This window comes from Lutra lutra, chromosome 13, assembly GCF_902655055.1.
Source record: "Lutra lutra chromosome 13, mLutLut1.2, whole genome shotgun sequence".
NCBI lineage: Eukaryota > Metazoa > Chordata > Mammalia > Carnivora > Mustelidae > Lutra > Lutra lutra.
In genome coordinates this window covers 92,234,300-92,251,782 of record NC_062290.1, presented here as the reverse complement: position 1 = coordinate 92,251,782, position 17,483 = coordinate 92,234,300, and the positions used below count along the sequence as shown (strand labels likewise).

The 17,483-nt window shown below is 62.1% G+C and overlaps 1 protein-coding gene across 3 annotated transcripts in view; it reads left to right on the top strand.

Moving 5' to 3' along the window:
- The window catches only part of RALGDS (ral guanine nucleotide dissociation stimulator), a 43,341-nt gene continuing 25,858 nt past the window's right edge, over nt 1-17,483 (top strand). Inside the window, exon 1 of one of the 3 annotated variants that reach the window (XM_047699167.1) lies at nt 1-253. In XM_047699167.1, coding sequence (XP_047555123.1) covers nt 236-253 — 18 coding nt within the window. In that variant the 5' untranslated portion in view covers nt 1-235. The other 2 variants (XM_047699166.1, XM_047699168.1) reach the window with 2 other exon arrangements.

Below are 17,483 nucleotides of genomic sequence, written 5' to 3'. Positions count from 1 at the left end.
CAGGCAGCGGGGCCCGAGCGGCCGGCGGCGCAGACAATGGGAGCCGTGCGGGCGGCGGCGGCGGCGGCAGCGCGGGCGGCGGCGGTTGCAGAGCTCCGGGCCCGGCGGGGACGGGAGGCCGCGCCATGAGCCCGGCAGCCGGGCGCCCCCCTGCGCCGCGCGCGGGCCGAGGCGAGCGGCTTCTGCGAGCCCCGGGCCCCGCCCTGGGGCTGGCGATGCGCTGCCAGGGCTGAGGATGATGGTAGATTGCCAGGTGAGTGCCCCGGCTCGGCCCCGGCCGCCCTCCGAGCCGGCGGGGGTGGAGGGAGGACCGCATGTCCCTGACCCACACCCCATCCGGCGAGGAGGGAGCACGGCGCCCAGTCCACGCTGAGCGCGCGCTTACGCAGTTCCGCGTCCAACCCCTCCTGGTACAACTGGGAAACTGAGACCAGGAGAGGCGGGGACTGGCCTGAGCGCGTGAGGTGAGGGGAGTCCGGAGAAGAAGGGGAGGTTCTGGCCTCCCAGGCCGGTGCTCAACACTCCCATGGGGTTTCCAGTGGGAATGAGAGCCCCTAAGATCCTGGGGGACCCCGTTCACCCCCCTCGCATCTGCAGCCGTTTCCTGTGAGCATCCCCATGAGCCCCCAGGTACATACACACATGGACTTCACAGATGGGGGCCATGGGATGGGGTCAGAGGAGGAGTGGACACTGGAGAGGTGACAAGGGGCAAAAGAAGAAAGGGATTGGAGGCAGCCATGGGGCAGGGACATCCAGTCTCCTGGCAGCATGCCCAGGACTCGTACATGGGGAGGAGAGCCATGTCAGACTGGTGGCCAGGGGGTCTGAAAGGTGCTCAGGGAGCTACCCGGGCTGGGCACTTCCCCCAGGACACCTGGAGAGGACAGGCTCTGGGGTGCTGGGTATACCACTTTGGGCACCTGGACTATGAAGAGACACCCTTCCCCCAGTTGGAGGGGCTACAGCACAAAAGTTCTCAGCTTACTCCTCTGTCCTTTGGGCTGTAGAGACAGGGTGTCCCTAGGGTCCCACAGGCTTGTGGAAGGGTCTACTGGCTTTGGATCTCCATCCCGGACACACTGTGCTCACAATCCTGGGAAAATGCTTTGTACTTCCTTGAGGTCCTTCAGAGGAGAGGACAGGGGGAGCTTGGGCGGCTTATGGGGCTGAAGACCTGGGGAGGCAGAACGTGGCAGAGCACTGACCACTGGTCTGAGTACCAAGGTCAAGACCCTCCTTGCTGCAGGTGCCCCATTTGGAAGGGTCCAGAGTCAGTGCCCTGGCCAGGGTGAGGAGGCCTTAGGAATGCACCGATCTCGAGGACTGGAGAGAGAGATGAGGGACAGGGGAGGCTTTTGAAGCTCCTCACATCACCCCCAGAGCCCCCGGGTCCTGCTCCTTTACCCTCTAGGGGCAGGGAGAGCCGCTGCCTTGACTACACCCAAACAAAGGTGTGTGTGTTGTTTTCTGGTTTTCCTGCTGGGGCTGCCATGCTGGTGCTGACCACCAGGGGTCAGGCTGTACCCACTGTGCTCAGGGAAGCCACCAGAGCAGGGAGGGGACGCCCAGGGGTCATGCTGGGTGTCCCCTGCATCTCCCTCAACAGGCTCCTCGGGTTAGGAGCCTCCACGTCCACCACGTGAGCTGCTCAGAGGCAGGAGGGGCTCTGACACCCTCTCATGGACGCATTCAGCTACCGTAACCCTCATACTCACACTAGCAGGGGCTGTGCGAGGCCTGGGGGCGAGGCTGGAAGGTCCCCAGGAGGGTCCCTGTGCTCCAGGAGGTCCCAGCCCAGAGGAGGGGATGGACCAAAGCGCCAGAGCAAATCCAGGTGAAAGGGAGGGGCAGGGCCTGCAGGGACGTGAGGCAGTGTGGAGGGGGCGGGCAGGAGCCCCTGGCGGGGGGTCTCACAGCCTCCAGGGTGAGCGTGATGCTGGGAGCAGGGTGGGAGGACCGGTCCTGCCCCTGTCTTTGAGCAGTGTACTGCGGGGGAGGGCCAAGCTGCAGAGCCTCGGGGTCACAGAGGATTTGGCCAAGAGGAGCTGGGAGAGAGCTGAACAGTGCTCTGGACGGAGAGGCCGGGCCAGACCCCAGCCTGCAAGGAGGGACTCCTGGCTGTCTGTGCCGTGGGACACACAGGCCTCCAGGGACCAGCTCACCATCCGAGAGCCAGAATCCCGACTCAGCTCAGCGGGGAGACCCTGCCTTCTGGTCCCCCAGAGGCCAGGGCTGCAGTCCCCACTCAGGCCCGACTAGGGTGGGCTTCGTCTCCAGGACCGTTCTCGGGGTGTTGGCGGGAATTATCTGGGCAGTGTGTGGTGCAGAGAGATATTCCAGGGGGAAGTCCTGTGGTCAGGCTGGATTCAAGGCGGGGAGCCTGAAGATGAGGATGTAATCGGGGCCTGACTCTATCAGACCCTCGCACGCGCTCTGTCCTCACTGCCCTAGGTGACCTGCTGAGTTGCCATCAGTTTCCTGGGGCCGGGAACACTGACTTGGCTGCACTTGGCCAGGGTGGCCGAGGTCGGGTGGTCCTGGGGGAGAGGGTGTAATCTGTTTTTGTTGCTGCCATAACAAGGTACTACAAATTGGTACTACTTTGGCTCAAAAGAAATTTATTCTCCGTCGGTTCTGAAGGCAGAAAGTCCCAAATCAGGTGTCGGGAGTTCCATGCTCTCTCTAGAAGCTCTAGGAGAGCTTCTAGAGCTACATCTTCCAACTTCTGGTGGTGCCAACAGCCCACAGCATTTCTGGACTCACAGGTGTGTTGCTCCAAACCATGCCTCGGTCTTCACATAGCCTCCTCTGCGTGTGTGTGTCCAGTTTTCCCCTTTTTGTAGGGACACCTGTCACTGGGTGAGGGCCCATTCTAACCTGGTGACTTGCATGAAGACACCGTTTCCAAGTAAGGCTTATTCACAGGTGCTGGGTTCGCTTTCTGGGGACACAGTTCAACCCACAGTAGGAGCACTGGAATGATTGTCACCCTGAAGACTAGGCACCCAGGTGCGCAGTGGGCTGGGGAAAGCAGTTGGGGTCTGGGGAACTCTCTGGTACCCCTCCAGGGCAGAGGCCCCCGGCACCGGGCTGTGGTGTGCCATCAGGAACAGCAGGTGTCGCTGTGACCACCTCTTTGCCGCTTCCCCAGCCCAGCTCTGTGCACCACCCGGGTAGACAAAGGTCTCACCTTCCAGTTGCGAGGAGACAACACTCAGCTGTAAACACAACAGCAGCATCGTCATTTCAGGGGTGACACACACCGCAGAGGAAGTCAAATAAGGTGGGGCCACACGGTAGTGACTCAGTGATGCCCCGGAGGGGAGACCCGGGAACCTAGCAGGGCCAGGCCCCCTCGGGTTGGGAGTCGGCATTTTCTTCTTCACCTGCAAGCCAAGCTGTCCCTTCTCAGCCATTTTCAGGGGCTCCTCGCAGGGCAGCTCTGGTTACCCTCTGTGGTTTCCTGGCAGCTCACCGGTTCCTGCCGGCCAGGGCGGCTGTGTCTGATGGCGGCACTTGGAAGCCAGCCATCCAGGTGGGTGGGCTTTTGAGACGTGAGGGGTCCCTGTCCCCAGAGACCTTGCCCAAGGGGCGGCGGTGCTGCCTGAGCTCCCCCACTGTTCACCTGGTGGGGTTCTGCCCCATCCTCCTACAAACTGGAGAGGGCCGCCTTGGGCTGAGGAAGAGGGGCCCCGGGCTCCCCACGGGACAGTAGGGGCTTCTAGGGGCATCGGGGAAATGAAGCGATGTGCCCAGGGTGTTACTGGCCCCAGAAGTGAGGCAGTTTCTTACTGTGGCCCCTGGGCACTCCCGGGTCCTACGAGGCCGAGGCCGCTAGCCCTTGACAGTGGGTCACTGACTGATTCTCACAACGGATACTAACCAAGAGCCTCCGCAGGGATCGCTTTGGCCAAGAAGACGAGACCATGGCGACGAAATACAGGATTGGGGGGTGTAGGACAGAGAGTAAGTCCTAGGAGAACGCATCAGGCTGGGAGGCCGGGGACCTAGGGTCGGTCGCCACTTGGCCATCAGCAGCATGCCAGCCACGGGGCTGTGCCGTGCAGAGTAACCCCCAGACCCTCCCCCACGTCCGCGGGTACTGTGGGCAGCCGGCCTGTAGCACCTTCCCTGAGCCTGGCCTTGGGCTGCAGTGTCGCATTGTATCCGCAACGTGGGTACCACCGCTGTCTGCATATACAGAAGGGGAGAAACTAAGGCACTGGATGGTGAACGGTCTCGGCAGGGCCGGCAGAAACATGTCCTAGTGTCAGACAGGCCGGGTGGGGGTGCCGAGGGGCTGGCACTACATTGCTTGCGATTGCAAAGAACTTCCCATGTCAGGGCTGGACGGGCCCCGAGGTGATGGTTAACAGTGGGTGTGGAGACATAAACAGAGTTAATGAGCCCCTTTAGCCTCCCGCCCCCCGCTGTAATGAAGGCCTTGGGCTCTGCGCTCTGCGTTTTCTCAGTTCTGAGGTTTTGATCCTCCGAATCTTTGCTTAGGGTCGCTGCTGGGTGCGTCTCCGTGCGGTTGGGGAATGAGCTTCTGGAACCTAGACGTCTCCTCCCAGGGCAGCCGAGCCAGCATGAGGAGGTGGAGAAGAGAGGGCATCCCCCGAAAAATGACAAGCCCCAGAAGGAGGGAGAGTTCCCATGGCAACCTGGAGCTGTTGCCTGGCAACCGCGGGCCCCCCAAACACTTGCGGGCAGGAAGGCTCAGGGCTGGGGCTTTCCAGTGGCCTCAGTAGAGACCCTAGCTGTAGGGTCTGATCCACGGTCACCCACAGCCCCTGCCCTAGATCCTTCCTGAGGGAAACCCCAGTCTGCTTCTCCCTCCCCCTGACTCCACCCTGCCAGCCAGCCACCTTCTGTCATGCCGTCCCCCTAGCAACAGAAGCTACTTCCTGGATACCTGAGCCCAGTCAGTGGTGGCGTGATGTCAGAAAATGTAGGGTCAGAGGACACCGTAGATGGGTGGGCTGCCAGCCGGGGGAAGAAGCCGGGCTTGGGGTCCAGGGAGGGTGGAGCGGTTAGAGCCCCACAGTAGGGGACTCCGGTTCTGTCCGGGCCAGCTGAGGCTGACTAGCTCTGTCGACCTTGGCATGTTGCCAGCCTCAGTTTCCCCATCTGTGGCCCCATCTTCCCCCGTGCCTGTGTGTTCACCATTCGGTGCATGAACACTGGGCTGTAAATCATGTCACCTACTGGAGCTTTGGGGTGGTCTGGACCAGACCAGCCTCTGTGCTTGCTTCTCCACTGGCCTGCTTCACACCTGGGTGCTGGGGGGAGGCAGGTGGCCTCATGGTTAAGGCCATTGGCTCGGAGGTGGACACCTATGTCCGTATCCCAGTGCAATGCTTATTACCAAGTGTCCTTGAATGGGCGCTGAACCCCCCTGAGCCTTGCTTTTCCTCCCACTGTGAGCAAACTGGAGAAGAAGGAACCCCAGCCTTGCGGGCTCTGTTAGGGCCCACTCTCGCTTATGGGCGCTGACCCCGTCCCTAGCAGTGAGCACGCAGACCGGATTGTGTCCACAGGGAGGGAGCAAGGCCCTGGAACCCCCCGTCTTGCCTTGGAATGGAGGAGAGAGGGGCTTTGAGGTTTAGACTGCCCTAGGGGGGTGGATTTTGGAGCTGGGAAGGGTGTGAGGCCCAGGTACCCTCAGGTGTTCTCTCTGGGAAGGGCAGTGATGCGTGGTCTCATTGGTGACCTCAGGGGTTCCCCAGCACCCTCAGGGAACCAGGATTCTAGTCTGACCTTGACCATTCCCTCACTCTGTGGTCTGGGGCCATCACCCCGCCCTCTGGGCCTCCCAGGCCCCCTCTGTCCAAAGGGTAGGGGACCTGCCCACCTCAGGCCTTGGGAGGAGGCCTGGGTGGCATCCTCTGCCCTGTGCCGGGCTCGCACGTTGGATCTGGGCAGCGAGGCTGGCTTCCGTTGCTCCCGTGGCGCGCCTCTGCCCATTCTGGCCAGCCACCCCTCACTCGTGCGCGTCGGGAGGAGGGGCGGGGCGAGGGCGGTGCAGACAATGGCCCCAGGCCGGGTGGCGACGGCAGTGCCCGGAGCAGGGTCAGGGCGCTGCAGGCCGGGCACAGGGCGACAGCAGGCGGTGTGCTCCTGTCTTCAGCTCCGGGCAGGGTGCAGCCCCTGCCTGCGTTCATGCTGGTGGTCCCGCCGAGCCTGGGGGCAGACGAGGTGAGCTCAGCTGGGCTTGGCTTGCGGCTGGGGAGCAAGGACGGGGAAGGGCCACACGGTGGTGGAAGATAGGATGTGGGAGCGCTATCCCCCGCCTGCCAGACCTGAGAGGGGTGGGGATCCCCTTGGGGCTGGAGAGCACCCAGGTTCTTCCCTCTTTCTGGGTTGGGATCAGGAATGCATTCCCTTGGGGAGGGCGGGTGGTATCTTCTCTGCATGCCGCCTGGGGTTCCAGGTGTGCCCACCTGACCTGTGTGTACGCTGCTGGGCTGGGGAGGCCGTGGTCGTGGCTTCTGAGTTCTGAGTCCAGAAACCTACCCACCACGCTGGGGATCCTATGGAGTGCAGGCCTTCCTTTGTCCCCTGCGGTCCTCTGCCTGTAACTGCGGGTCAAAGCTGGGAGGACGACAGGACCAGGATGTTTAAGCCCTGGGAACCGCCACCACCTGAACTGCTGCCCACTGCACCTGGCTGGGCTGAGGAGGGCGCGGAGCCCGGCCTGGAAGGTCTCTGTCCACAGCTCTCAGCATGCAGGAGGTCTAGGGGGAGAGAGAGGTCTGGGAAGGCTGAGTGGGAGTGCAGGCTTGGACCCTCAGGATCCCAGACTGGTGGTTCTCTCAACTCCCCTGTGGACTCAGGGACGCCCGGGTGTGTGAAATGCTCCGGAAGCCCCCGGTACTATCCACAGCGCAAGCCCTCCGGCAGGTGGCAAAAAATGTCTCTTCCCCCTCGAGGAAGGCAGATGCTGTGAACACAGGCAGTGTTGACTGCCCCTGGGGAGCAGGGGGCTGGCCTTGAGTCAAATCCACGTGGTTTTCTAGGCGGGGAAACAGCCCCCCAGAGAAGCTGAGTAGATGGCCAGGCGCTACCTGAAGGCGATCTCCACCCGGATCACCTTCCCCCCTGGCGCCAGAGTTCTAGGGTTTGCTGCCCAGGAAGGTGCCCCGGGGTGCCCTTTGGCCCTCTGGTTGCTCAGGGCTGAAGTAGAAGGGTGAGGTCGTCCACCTGGCCTGAGGCACCGGGTGGCCAGACAGGTAGGTGACAGCTGCAGGCGGCAGAGCGAGGCGAGCGGAAGGGGAGGCAGGCAGTGCCCAGTGCAAAAAAGGCTAAGCTGGCCGCATCCCCCGCCTGCCCCCACCCTGCAGCAGAGGACTGTATTTCCTCAGGATTTCAGGGAGTTTTCTACACAGCCACATGGGGCCAGGAGATCCTTGCACAAAACACGTGTCCTCCTTCCCTTCTTGCCAGCCCTGCCAGAAGCAGGCGTGGGGCAGGCCCTGAGGGAGCATGCTCCCCGGTCTGGGGACCCAGGGTGGCCACTGTATTCAGGCAGACCTGCAGGGTGTGGGGGCACATCTGAGGCTCCGGGGTACCGTGCGTGGTCCTGCGCCTGCACGTGGGCGCCTCTCCATGCCTCCAGGTGACGCGCGCACTGGAGTGAATCTGTGGCCACGTGTGTCCTCCTGTGTGCCAACGGTGGGCGTGACAAGCCTAGTGGCAGTGTGTGAAGGGACTCGTGTGGGGCGAGTGGAAACACATGACTGATTACGGGGTGGGGGAGAGGCAGCACGTGCACGTGGGGCGCGCCAGCGCATGCCTGTGCGTGTTTGTGCCTTGCTTTTCCAAAGAACGGGGCCTGGGTTGTGACCACGAGGAGGCCTGCATGTTCCTGCCCCCGTCCACTTGCCTGTTATCGGGTTTCTTGGCTGGGAAAGGGGTTAATAAGTGTATGCAGCTCGCAGGGTTGGGTTGCCTGATGGCGGCCTGGAGACCTGTATCGCCCTTGGAGGGTCCCCAGCACAAAGGGCGTCTCGTGGGTGCCTCCCACGTAGGAGCATGTGGAGGCAGACAGGAGAGGCCCAGGGACCTTGCCAAGGAGGAGAAATCAAGGAAGGGGCAAAGTCGTGGTCTTGACCGAGGGTCAGTGGGTGGCAGGAGGGGGACAAAGTCTGTGTCTCTGAAACTGTCACTCAGCCCCAAGGCCCTGACCACCCCCCTCGCCGCCCCCCTCCCCGCTCCTCGGGGAAACTTCCTTGCCGGAAGACTGTGGGAAAGAGGGAAGCAGGCCACCTCCTGGCAGCCAGCTGGAGCCCCAGATCCCTCCCAGAGCCTCAGGCAGCTCCGGAGGTCCCCCTCTGAAAGCAGAGCCCTGCTTCCCAGGCCCTGGGCCCCCACGTGCAGGCAGCGGGTGGGTGACGGCACCGGGCACACGGTGTCCCTAGCACAGCAGACAGCCTCCTCACCACAAGGGCCCATTTGTCCCAACTCCCCAGCCTTGAAGCCCCAAGTGACCAGGCCCTGCTGGGCACAGGGGCCTGACTGTGGGCTCAGCTCCCCCCACCACCCTCCCCTCCTCAGCCCGCCCTGCCCATGCTGCATGGACCGGCTGCTTAGTCTTGGCCAGACCCCATGGCAGTGCCACCTCTACTTACCCAATGAGCGGAGACCCATTCCCCAAGCGCTCCTACTGTGCCAGGAATTTCCAAAGAAGCAAAAACCCCAGGCTGAACCAGAGCTGAGCCGCCTGCCTCCCCACCCTGCCATCATCCCACGGCAGGCTTGCTTCTGGGAACCTCCTGGCTCCTGCTTCCCAGAAAGCCTGGCTTGCCTCCAGCCTCTGCTCCCAGCCTTGCTCTCTGGAAAGCACTCGAATGGCAGGTTGGCAGAGAGGCATGCCCTTGCCATCCCTCGGGCTCCTCTCCAGCCTTGCTGCCTCCTCCAGGAAGCTTCTCTGAGGATCTCCCCATGAGCAACGCACGTGAGCCCCAAACTGAGTATTTTCCAATCTAGGGACCTTGAAACTGGAGGAACTGTCCGTACCGTCGAGCTTGCTGGTGCGTCCCCGGGGATTTGTTGAGGGCCCGCTGTGTGCCTGGCACTGTTGTGGGTCCCTGCCTGCTCTCAAAGAGGTCACACCCCTTCCAGTTCTTAAAAAGAGGGAAGAACCAAAAACACACTTAGAACCCAGTGCTCTTTCCACTCCTGTGACGGCAGCATGTGCGGGAGCAGCAAAGTCACCTGCTTACCCGTGAGCAGCTGCGGGAATGCGTCTCGGGTACGGCGTCATTCTGGCCCTGGGCTGTGAGGGGGGAGCGGGACAGATGCTGCCCCCAGGAAGCTTACAGCCCACTTTGAGGGATGCTAGTCTGTGAACTGTTGTGTTTTTTTTTAAAGATTTTATTTATTTATTTGACAGAGAGAGATCACAAGTAGGCAGAGAGGCAGGCAGAGAGAGGGGGAAGCAGGCTCCCCGCTGAGCAGAGAGCCCGATGTGGGGCTCGATCCCAGGATCCCGGGATCATGACCTGAGCCAAAGGCAGAGGCTTTAACCCTCTGAGCCACCCAGACGCCCCTGTGAACTGTTTTTTTTTAATCCCCTTCTGGAGCCTTCCTCCACGTGGCACTTTCTAGCTCCCCCACCCACGTCCATCAAAGGACACAGCAGGCTCAAGCCCTCTCACCCTATTCTGTGTTTTTTGCTCCAGAATATTCACCTTCTGACGTATATTTTGCTTCTTATGCCCCCAGACCAGAAGGTGAATTTGACCCGTTTTGTTCCCTGGGATATCGCTGGCACCTGCCCCCGGCCTGACGCCTAGCAAGGGCTCAGGGTGCCCGTGTGGGCTGAGTGCTGGAGTTGTAGCCTAGGGCTGCTCTGGTCTGCGATGGAGAGGCCACACACCATTGCTGGTCCTCAGGGACATGGGGTGAACTGAAGTTGTTCAGAGACTTTTACAGCAGTTCGAATTTGCTGGGAGGATTTTCTAGTGCATTTTCTGAAGGATTGGTTGTCCCTGACTCATTCCCAGGCTGCTTCGGGGTAATGTGGGGCCCTATCCTAAGTGCTTCCGTCCAGTTCTTCAAGCTTTTGGGGTGGAGGCAGTCCCCGTGTGGAGGCCAGGACGAGGGTCAGCCAGTGGGAGGCCTTAAAGTCAAACGATGGGCTCACTGTCAAAATTGGCACGGGGCAGGCCCCAAGGGGCAGGGAGCTGTCCTCGGAGGCCCAGTGGCGCCCTTAGCAGTGCCGGAGCCTGCCGGGCATGGAGCCTGCAGGAACAGCTGGAGCAGGGCCTCGATTCGCGGAGCCTCAGCCTCTTGGCAACCCGTGTGACTCAGTGGGCTGGTAAAAAGGGCCGGCAGGCAGGCGGCCAGCACAGGGGAGCCCTGGGCAGCCGGTGAATCAGCTGAGGGAGCGGCCCACCAACCTACCGCTGGGTTACTGTTCTGCCTGGAGTAGGGCCAGGCCTCAGCTGCCGAAATAGCCCCTCCTTGCCTTTCTCCCTGCCAGCTCTCCTGGTGGTGTTTCTTATGACCCCACCATTCCAGGGGGTCCCTGGGTCTCCCCAGCCTGGAGCAGGGGAAGGGGCCTTCCTCTGGCCCCTCTTGGCCCTTTTATAAGCAGTGCCCACAGAAGGGCACCGGGAGGCTAGAATCTCGCTCAACTCTTACTGTACAGAGCCGGGAGCGGCTGAGAGCACCAGTCTCCAAGCCAGATTGCCGTGTGACTTGGGGTGAGTTTGCTACATCTCCAGGCTCCTGTCCCTGAGCTCACCCCCTGAGCTCCGGTCCCAGCCTCTCACATGATGACACTTAAATTATATTCACACGGGCACGTCAGTGAATGGTAGAAATATTAGGGGGAGGGGCGGTCATCGATTCCGGCTTAGACACTGCGTTGTGGGGGGGGCAGGGGTTGGGCGGAGTGACAGGGGACATCGGAATCAGAATCCCAAGCTGGGTGTCATACGGGGGACAGACCTCTCCGCCGCCGCTGACAGGGACCCAGCAGCCCCAAGCCAGCCTGTGCTGCCAGGAGCAGATCCAGGTGTGACCTTGAACCCGGTCCAGAGCAGAGGAAATTGAGCTGCCTTCAGGGCCAGACAGGACAAGGGGTGCACCTGGCCTTGGAGTGGACCCCCGTGCCTCCTTGGGCTAGCGGTTTGCCCTCTCTGGGCCTTGATCTTGAAGTGATTGCTGGGGCTGCATCTGTTTGACAGATGCTGTGTGGAAGAGTGCTCTGCCCCCGTCAGGGACCCCCCAGAGACAGGGCCAGGCTGCTACACGGTGGGGGCTGAGGGGCCGCAGGAGCTGCGTGTACCTCCAAGGCGTCTTTAAGTGTGGGGAGGCCTTCGCCTTTGGCTGCAGGCGGCGGTGTTTACCGGGCCCTGGGTCCTGGGCCTCTCTCGCAGCTGAAGAGGGGAGAGCCAGAGTAGGTGCACCCCAGTTCTAAGCCCTTTCCCGGCTGTAGGCTTATCTCTCACATGCAAGGCTGCGGCATCACCTGACCCAGCAGAGCCCGACCGGCAGTGGCCGCAGGTCCCCAGAGATGAGGGGGCGGGGAGCTGGGCTGTCCCACGCCCCTGGCGGGACCCCGAGTCGGGTCAGGAGGCTGCCGGAAAGAGGAGCCGAAGCCAGGCAGGCCTCTCCTATCTGCTTCCTGGACAGGATGTTGTGCTGGGTGAACAGCTTGGAGTAGAGTCACTGCTCTGGCTCTGAGTCACAGCTCCTAGCGACAGCCACTAGTGTTTATAAACAACGTGCTTTGTACCCACCAGGGCCTGTCCCCCGGAGCCCGCAGAGGGTTCCCCCAGATGTGGAATGCATCAGGCCCACCCAGGAATCTGTCCCCCGCCGGAGGGCTTGGGTCTGGGTGGCGAGGAGCGGTGGCGCGTCTGTACACGCATGCGGGTTCAGGAGTGGGGTTTCGCTATGTCTGGGCTTGTGTGTGACTGCCAGGTGCATTTTCCTAGAGCCATCTGGTACAGCGGGCAGGGCATAGGACCGTGGGCAGGTCCCAAGACCTGGGTTCCGGGACAAGCGTCTCAGGGATGGTGCGAGTGTTCCCCCATGTCCAGTGGCTGCACAGGAGAAGCTTGTGTGTGCTTGGGTGGGGGGGGGCAGCCCCAGTAGGTGGCAATGTGGTGGGAGTACAGGGGAAGTGCCCCTGACTGTCCCCAACCCCCAGGGCCCTGGCGCTCCGTGGCTGGTCTTTGGTTCCAGGCAGTGACAGTGATGCGGGGCACCATGTGGTGACACCAGACTGGCAGGGAACAAAGGCGCCTCTGCTCTCCCCCTCTCGGCTGGGAGGAGGGGTGGACGCGCCCCGCCCCACCCCACCCCTCCCTTGCCCCGCCTCCTCAGGGCTCCTGCTCTCCTCGCCTCTAGCTGACAGTTGGTCTCCCAAAGCGGCCGCCTGGGCCTTCCCGGTCAGCCGGGCCCCAGTGAACTCTGCCCCGAAGGCCTGGCTCCTGAAGGACTAGCTCGAGACTGGGTCCTGAGGCCAGAATGATCGGTGTTGGGAGCCCGGGGTGGGGGCAGGTCAGGGTACCCGGTGTGGACGGCTGGGGGATCACAGAGAGCCTTGTTTGACACTCAGGAGCGATGGAAAGAGACATGGTCCCTCACCAGGGGCCCGGTCCCCAGGAATGCCCATCAGATACACCTAAGGGGCAGCCCGGGTCCCTGTTGGTTCCCACCCTGGACACACGCTTCCTCTAAGGGCCTCTTGAAGCTCTCCCACACCCCCGGGGCACATTCACTCAGCTAGAAGCACTTTCCCATCCACTGACCCCGTCCACAGCACCGGGCTCAGGGGACCACCTTACGTTGAGGAAGTCAAGCCTCAGAAAAGGCCCTCCCACCCCCTCATTTCAACGGGAGCCCCCAGAGGCACGGGCGAGCTTGCGGGTACCCACAGGGCAGGCAGGGCTGCATCAGGCGATGCCCGAGGTCCCACAGCTAGGGGACAGCCTCTGCGCCCCGGGGCCGTCTCCCTCCTTGGAGCCTCCAGCCCGGCTGCACCCTGGCCTCTGTTTGCTGCTGGGAGACAGTGAGCATTTCTGAGTTCTCCACTGGGATCCAGTTGCGGGGCCCACGCTAGCCCTGGACGGGCCCCACATTGCCGTTTGGCGCTCACTCTGGGAGGCAGAGCCAGCAACATCTGTTGAGTGGTCATTGCGTGCCGGCACCGGAGCAGGCTCGTGACCGTGGGAGTGATCAGAATGCACATTGCCGAATCCCCAGGCACCCTTGGGCCGATTTTACAGATGAGGAAACTGAGTCAGTACTAAATGCTAAGTCAGTGGCCCAAGGGCTCAGGGCGGGCTGATTCAGAGCCCGGTCGCCCCTGCTGTTTCTCCCAGGTCAAGTTAAGCGTCACCATGTGCAGGAGGCCACAGTGGCTGAGGAGGGGGAGGAGGAGGGACCCCCACCACCCCCTCCACCCCCACCCCCCACCGCGTAGAGGCTGGCGGCAGGGAGGACTTGGGATTCTCTTGCGGGCAGTGGGACAGAAGCTGTTGGAGGGATTTTACAGCGTGGGGAGCCGGTCTTGGGCTGTAGGCACAAGGGTGGCATGGGGGCGGTGGTGGGCATGTTCCACCAGGAACCGTCAGCTCAGTTTCTCTGATGCCCACCCAGCCCCCCCATCCCTGGATGCCCATGTCCCCAGGGATTCCTAACTTGTGCTCACAGAGATTCATTCTTCTCTATAAGAAATGTCCTCTGGAGCCCAGTGATGAGAATTCCAGGTCAAGAGAGGCCGTGAAGCCGGGGTGGGGAAGAGTTTGTGTTTGAAAAACCTGCGTATCTCTCCCGCCCACCCCCACATCCATAACAGTTCAGGAAACTGAGGCTCGGAGAGAAGAGGAACCTGCAGGTCCCACGGGAAGGCAGGGCTGGGCGGGGACAGGAACCAGGTGGGGCTCAGAGCTGCCCTCTCCGCCGGGTCCCCTGCGCCCCACAAAGCCACCGGAAGAGGATGTGAAACTCAGAGAAGCAGAGCGAGTGCTGGCAGGGCTCCGTGTCGGGGCGGCATGCTGGGCCCCAGCACCCCCGCAGTAGGCAGGGGACCTGATGTGCCTCCAGGCCGGCTCCAGAGCCCCTGCACCGCCCTCTTTGCTCCCAGCCCCTGTGGCACCCTGGCAGTCAGGAGCAGGACGTCCACCCGGCCAGGGTCCCAGCAGGGTAAGGAAGCCACCGGGCCTCTCAGCCTCTGTCTTTGCCCTGGGACCTCTGGGTCTGGGGATTCAGGCTCTGAACACTGGTGGAAGGAGCATCTGGGGACTCTGTGGGGCTACAGACAGGTGCAAGTCCTGGATTCCCCCTGTGAGATCTCAGGCAAGTCGCTGCTTCCCCGGGGCCTCAGTTTTTCCATCTGTCAAGTGGGTGTATTGGACTCGCTCCATGGTTTCCAATGGCTGGTTTGCAGCCAAATGGGGAAATGAGCACAAGATCAGGAGCTTTTCTTAAGCCAAATGCCTCCTTTTACCTGCTGCTAAATGAATGGTGTTTCTGACACTGCGTCCTCCTAGTTACCTTTGGTGGTGTCTTTTCTGGAATAATGGTAATGATGTTTGGTTTCTAGCTTTTTTACTACCCTGCTTGGCAGGATAGGCAGTTGGCAACCCTCGGGTAGTCCTTACAGTTTAAAATGAGATCTTACGCCCGGGTGCCAAGGCAGAGATGCTCGAAGGGAGAGTGCCGGGAAGGCTTCAGGAATGAAGCGGTAGCTTGGCATGGGCGGGGTCCTCCTGTGCTCCCCCTGACGGCACCGCGCCCAGCTCACAGCTGCCTGGTAGCCCCATTGGCTGAGCCCTGTTTTGATCTCGGTGACTTGTACCTGCCGTCTTTCTAGCTCTGGGAGAGGTTTTCCCTGCAGGCAGCGGGAATGGGGATGGGGCCTTGGGGTCTTGGGGGAGACAACGGAGCCCACCCCAAGAGGACCCGGTCTGAGCTGGAGCTGCTGGGCCAGCTCAGGACAGAGCCCCGTCCCCCTGGCCGTGGCAGGCCTGTGGCCTGGTCCCAGTGGGAATTCCTGGCCCTGCCCATCATGGGAGCAGGTATGACAGCCACGCTGATGACACCAGGCCTAGGCACTCGGGCGCTTGATCCATCGGGGCCGGCAGGCACACAGATGGGCAGACTGGCAGAGGGCCTCCTCAAGAGCTCACCCCCTGCCTGGCTCCCGTGCCACCATGGCCCGGGAAGCCGGGCCCACTGCCCCCAGGGCCAGGAAGGGCTGGGTGTTCTTTGCCTGTGTCTCTGTGGTGACGGCCAGGCGCAGGGCCACCGCCCACCGCACCACTCTCCAAAGCCCCACACGTTGGCCGGCACCTGTGCCAGCAGCAGCCACTGAGGTGAGTTTCTGGGGCAACTTGTGCTTCTGCCCAGAGGCCGGGTGGGTCCCAGCCAGGACCAAGGCCCGGGAAGTGGTTCCCGACCGCCACCCTTCCCTCCCTCAGAACTTGTTTAAGGAGCCTGGTGGGAAGCCAGCAGGTGTCCCCAGCCCCCATCCGGGTGTGAGAGGAGTAGGCACCGTGGACCCCCGCCCAGGCCAGCCTGTTGACCTGCCCCCGCCTGGGCGGCCGCTGCTGGGTGGCCATGGGTTGTCCTAGCAGTTCCTGGTCCTTTGGTGCTTCTCAGATTTCCAAGGGCTCTGTGCGTTGTTTTGTCGTCTGCTCTCCTGAGAGCCAGGCGATGACAGTATTAGTATCTCCCCATCTTCCTGATGGAGAAACTGAGGCAGGAAGGTGCCGAGCAGAGACTTGAGCACAAATCCAGGCTCCAGATCTTAAGCGAGAACTTTACAAACCTACAGGCCCCCTCCTCGGTGTGTGCGCTGTGCTCCTCGGACGCAGGCTCTGCAAGGGACGGGACCCCCCCCCTCCAACTCTGCTCGCCTCGCCCACTGTCCCCTCTCCACTACGCTCAGGCTCTTGCATTTCCATCTGTCTGTGTCCCCTTCTGTTTCTTTCTCCTTTCCTCCCGTCACCTCCAGCCGTCACACGGCAGATGGGCGGCTCGCAGAAGTGTCGGGTGTCCATGATCCCTGGGGCGTCGGGCACTGAGCAGTCCAGGAGCGGCAGCGGCATTGTCAGAGTGGCCCCCGTCCCCCCTCTGTGGATGGCACTTATCATGGTGAACCGGCTGCACTGTGTTCCTCTGAGTAACCCCACACACACCCTGGGAGTTGGTGTCGGGGCAGGGGGGTGAGCACCCACTTCCACAGGAGGCCAGTGAGGCCCCAGAGCAAGCTCAAGGCTGATCCGGGGCCCATGGGATGCCAGTCCTGGGCCGTTTCCATGGCTCCAGGCATTGATGTATTTTGTTCTCGTTGTCCCCGGGACAGTAACGCCCTGTGAGATCAGAGATTGGGGGTGATAATTATGTCACATCTCTCCACCCAGGATGGTCTCCTGGGGGTTTGGACGCCTCATTTTCTGCCTCCTGACCAACTCTGAGCTCACCCTCCCGCCTGTGGGAAAGCCCCCTCCCCCCAAGGAGGAGGAGGAGGAAGAGAAGGAGGCCCCTGGAAGTTCCCGGAACCAGAGACGGAGGGGGTGGGGCTCAGCCTACGCTCTTGGCCCAGGTGTCCCACCCCCTGCCAAGGTGTGTGCTCACCCGCCCACAGCAGGCCAGCCCAGGAGCCAGGCAGGCCAGGAATGGTGACGCTGACATAAGGAAGTGACCCAGGAGCCCGGCCAGGCTACACCCTCTTCGTGCACTCCTCGGGATCTAAATATAGCCCACAAAGGACAGACAGGGGCCCTCCACCTGCCCAGACAGAGGTGAAAGGTCTTCCCCCCGAGGCCTGACCCAAGTCTGGGTGGCCACCCTCTGTGGCCTTGGCCAAGCCCAGGTGGGAGGAGGTGATGAGCATGGCCTGTGGCCCCGTTGCGGCTCCCCAGCACTGCGGCCGGGCCCAAACCCCATTCCCCGGGACCCCGTGCCAAGGCGGAGCGGGTCTAGATTGGAAGGATGGCTGCAGCAGCACGCGGGGATCACCCGTCACGTACTGCGGGTGGGTGGCAGGTGGGAAGCACGGGTCGGCAGGAGACGGGGGCTGGCTCGAGGGTCCAGGGACCGAAGCAGTTCTGTGGGAGGCTGGCGGGGCGCTGTGAGGGGCCCCAGATGGAAGCCAGAGCCACTCCAAGCAGTCGGTCTTTTGCCCTGAAGGTTGTAGGGGCACTTTTGAAGGGTCAAGACCCCTCTGGCTGCCATGCGTCTGGGGAACCAATGGTGGGTTGGAAGCAGGAAGGAGACAGGGCCCCAGAGGTTTGACCTCCGTACCCCTCTCCCTTCAACTGGAGGCGGCTGCTCGGGGAGCCTCCCAGCCAGAGAGTGACGGAAGGCCCGATGGGGCCCGAGCCTTGCCCAAAGGAGACTGATGCCGGTCAGCTCCCACCCAGCCTCCCATGGCTCGGGAACACAGAGCCCAGGTGACCGGATGGTCTGAAGTTACAGGAGAAGTAAGAAATGTGGATTTTTATATGAAATCACCT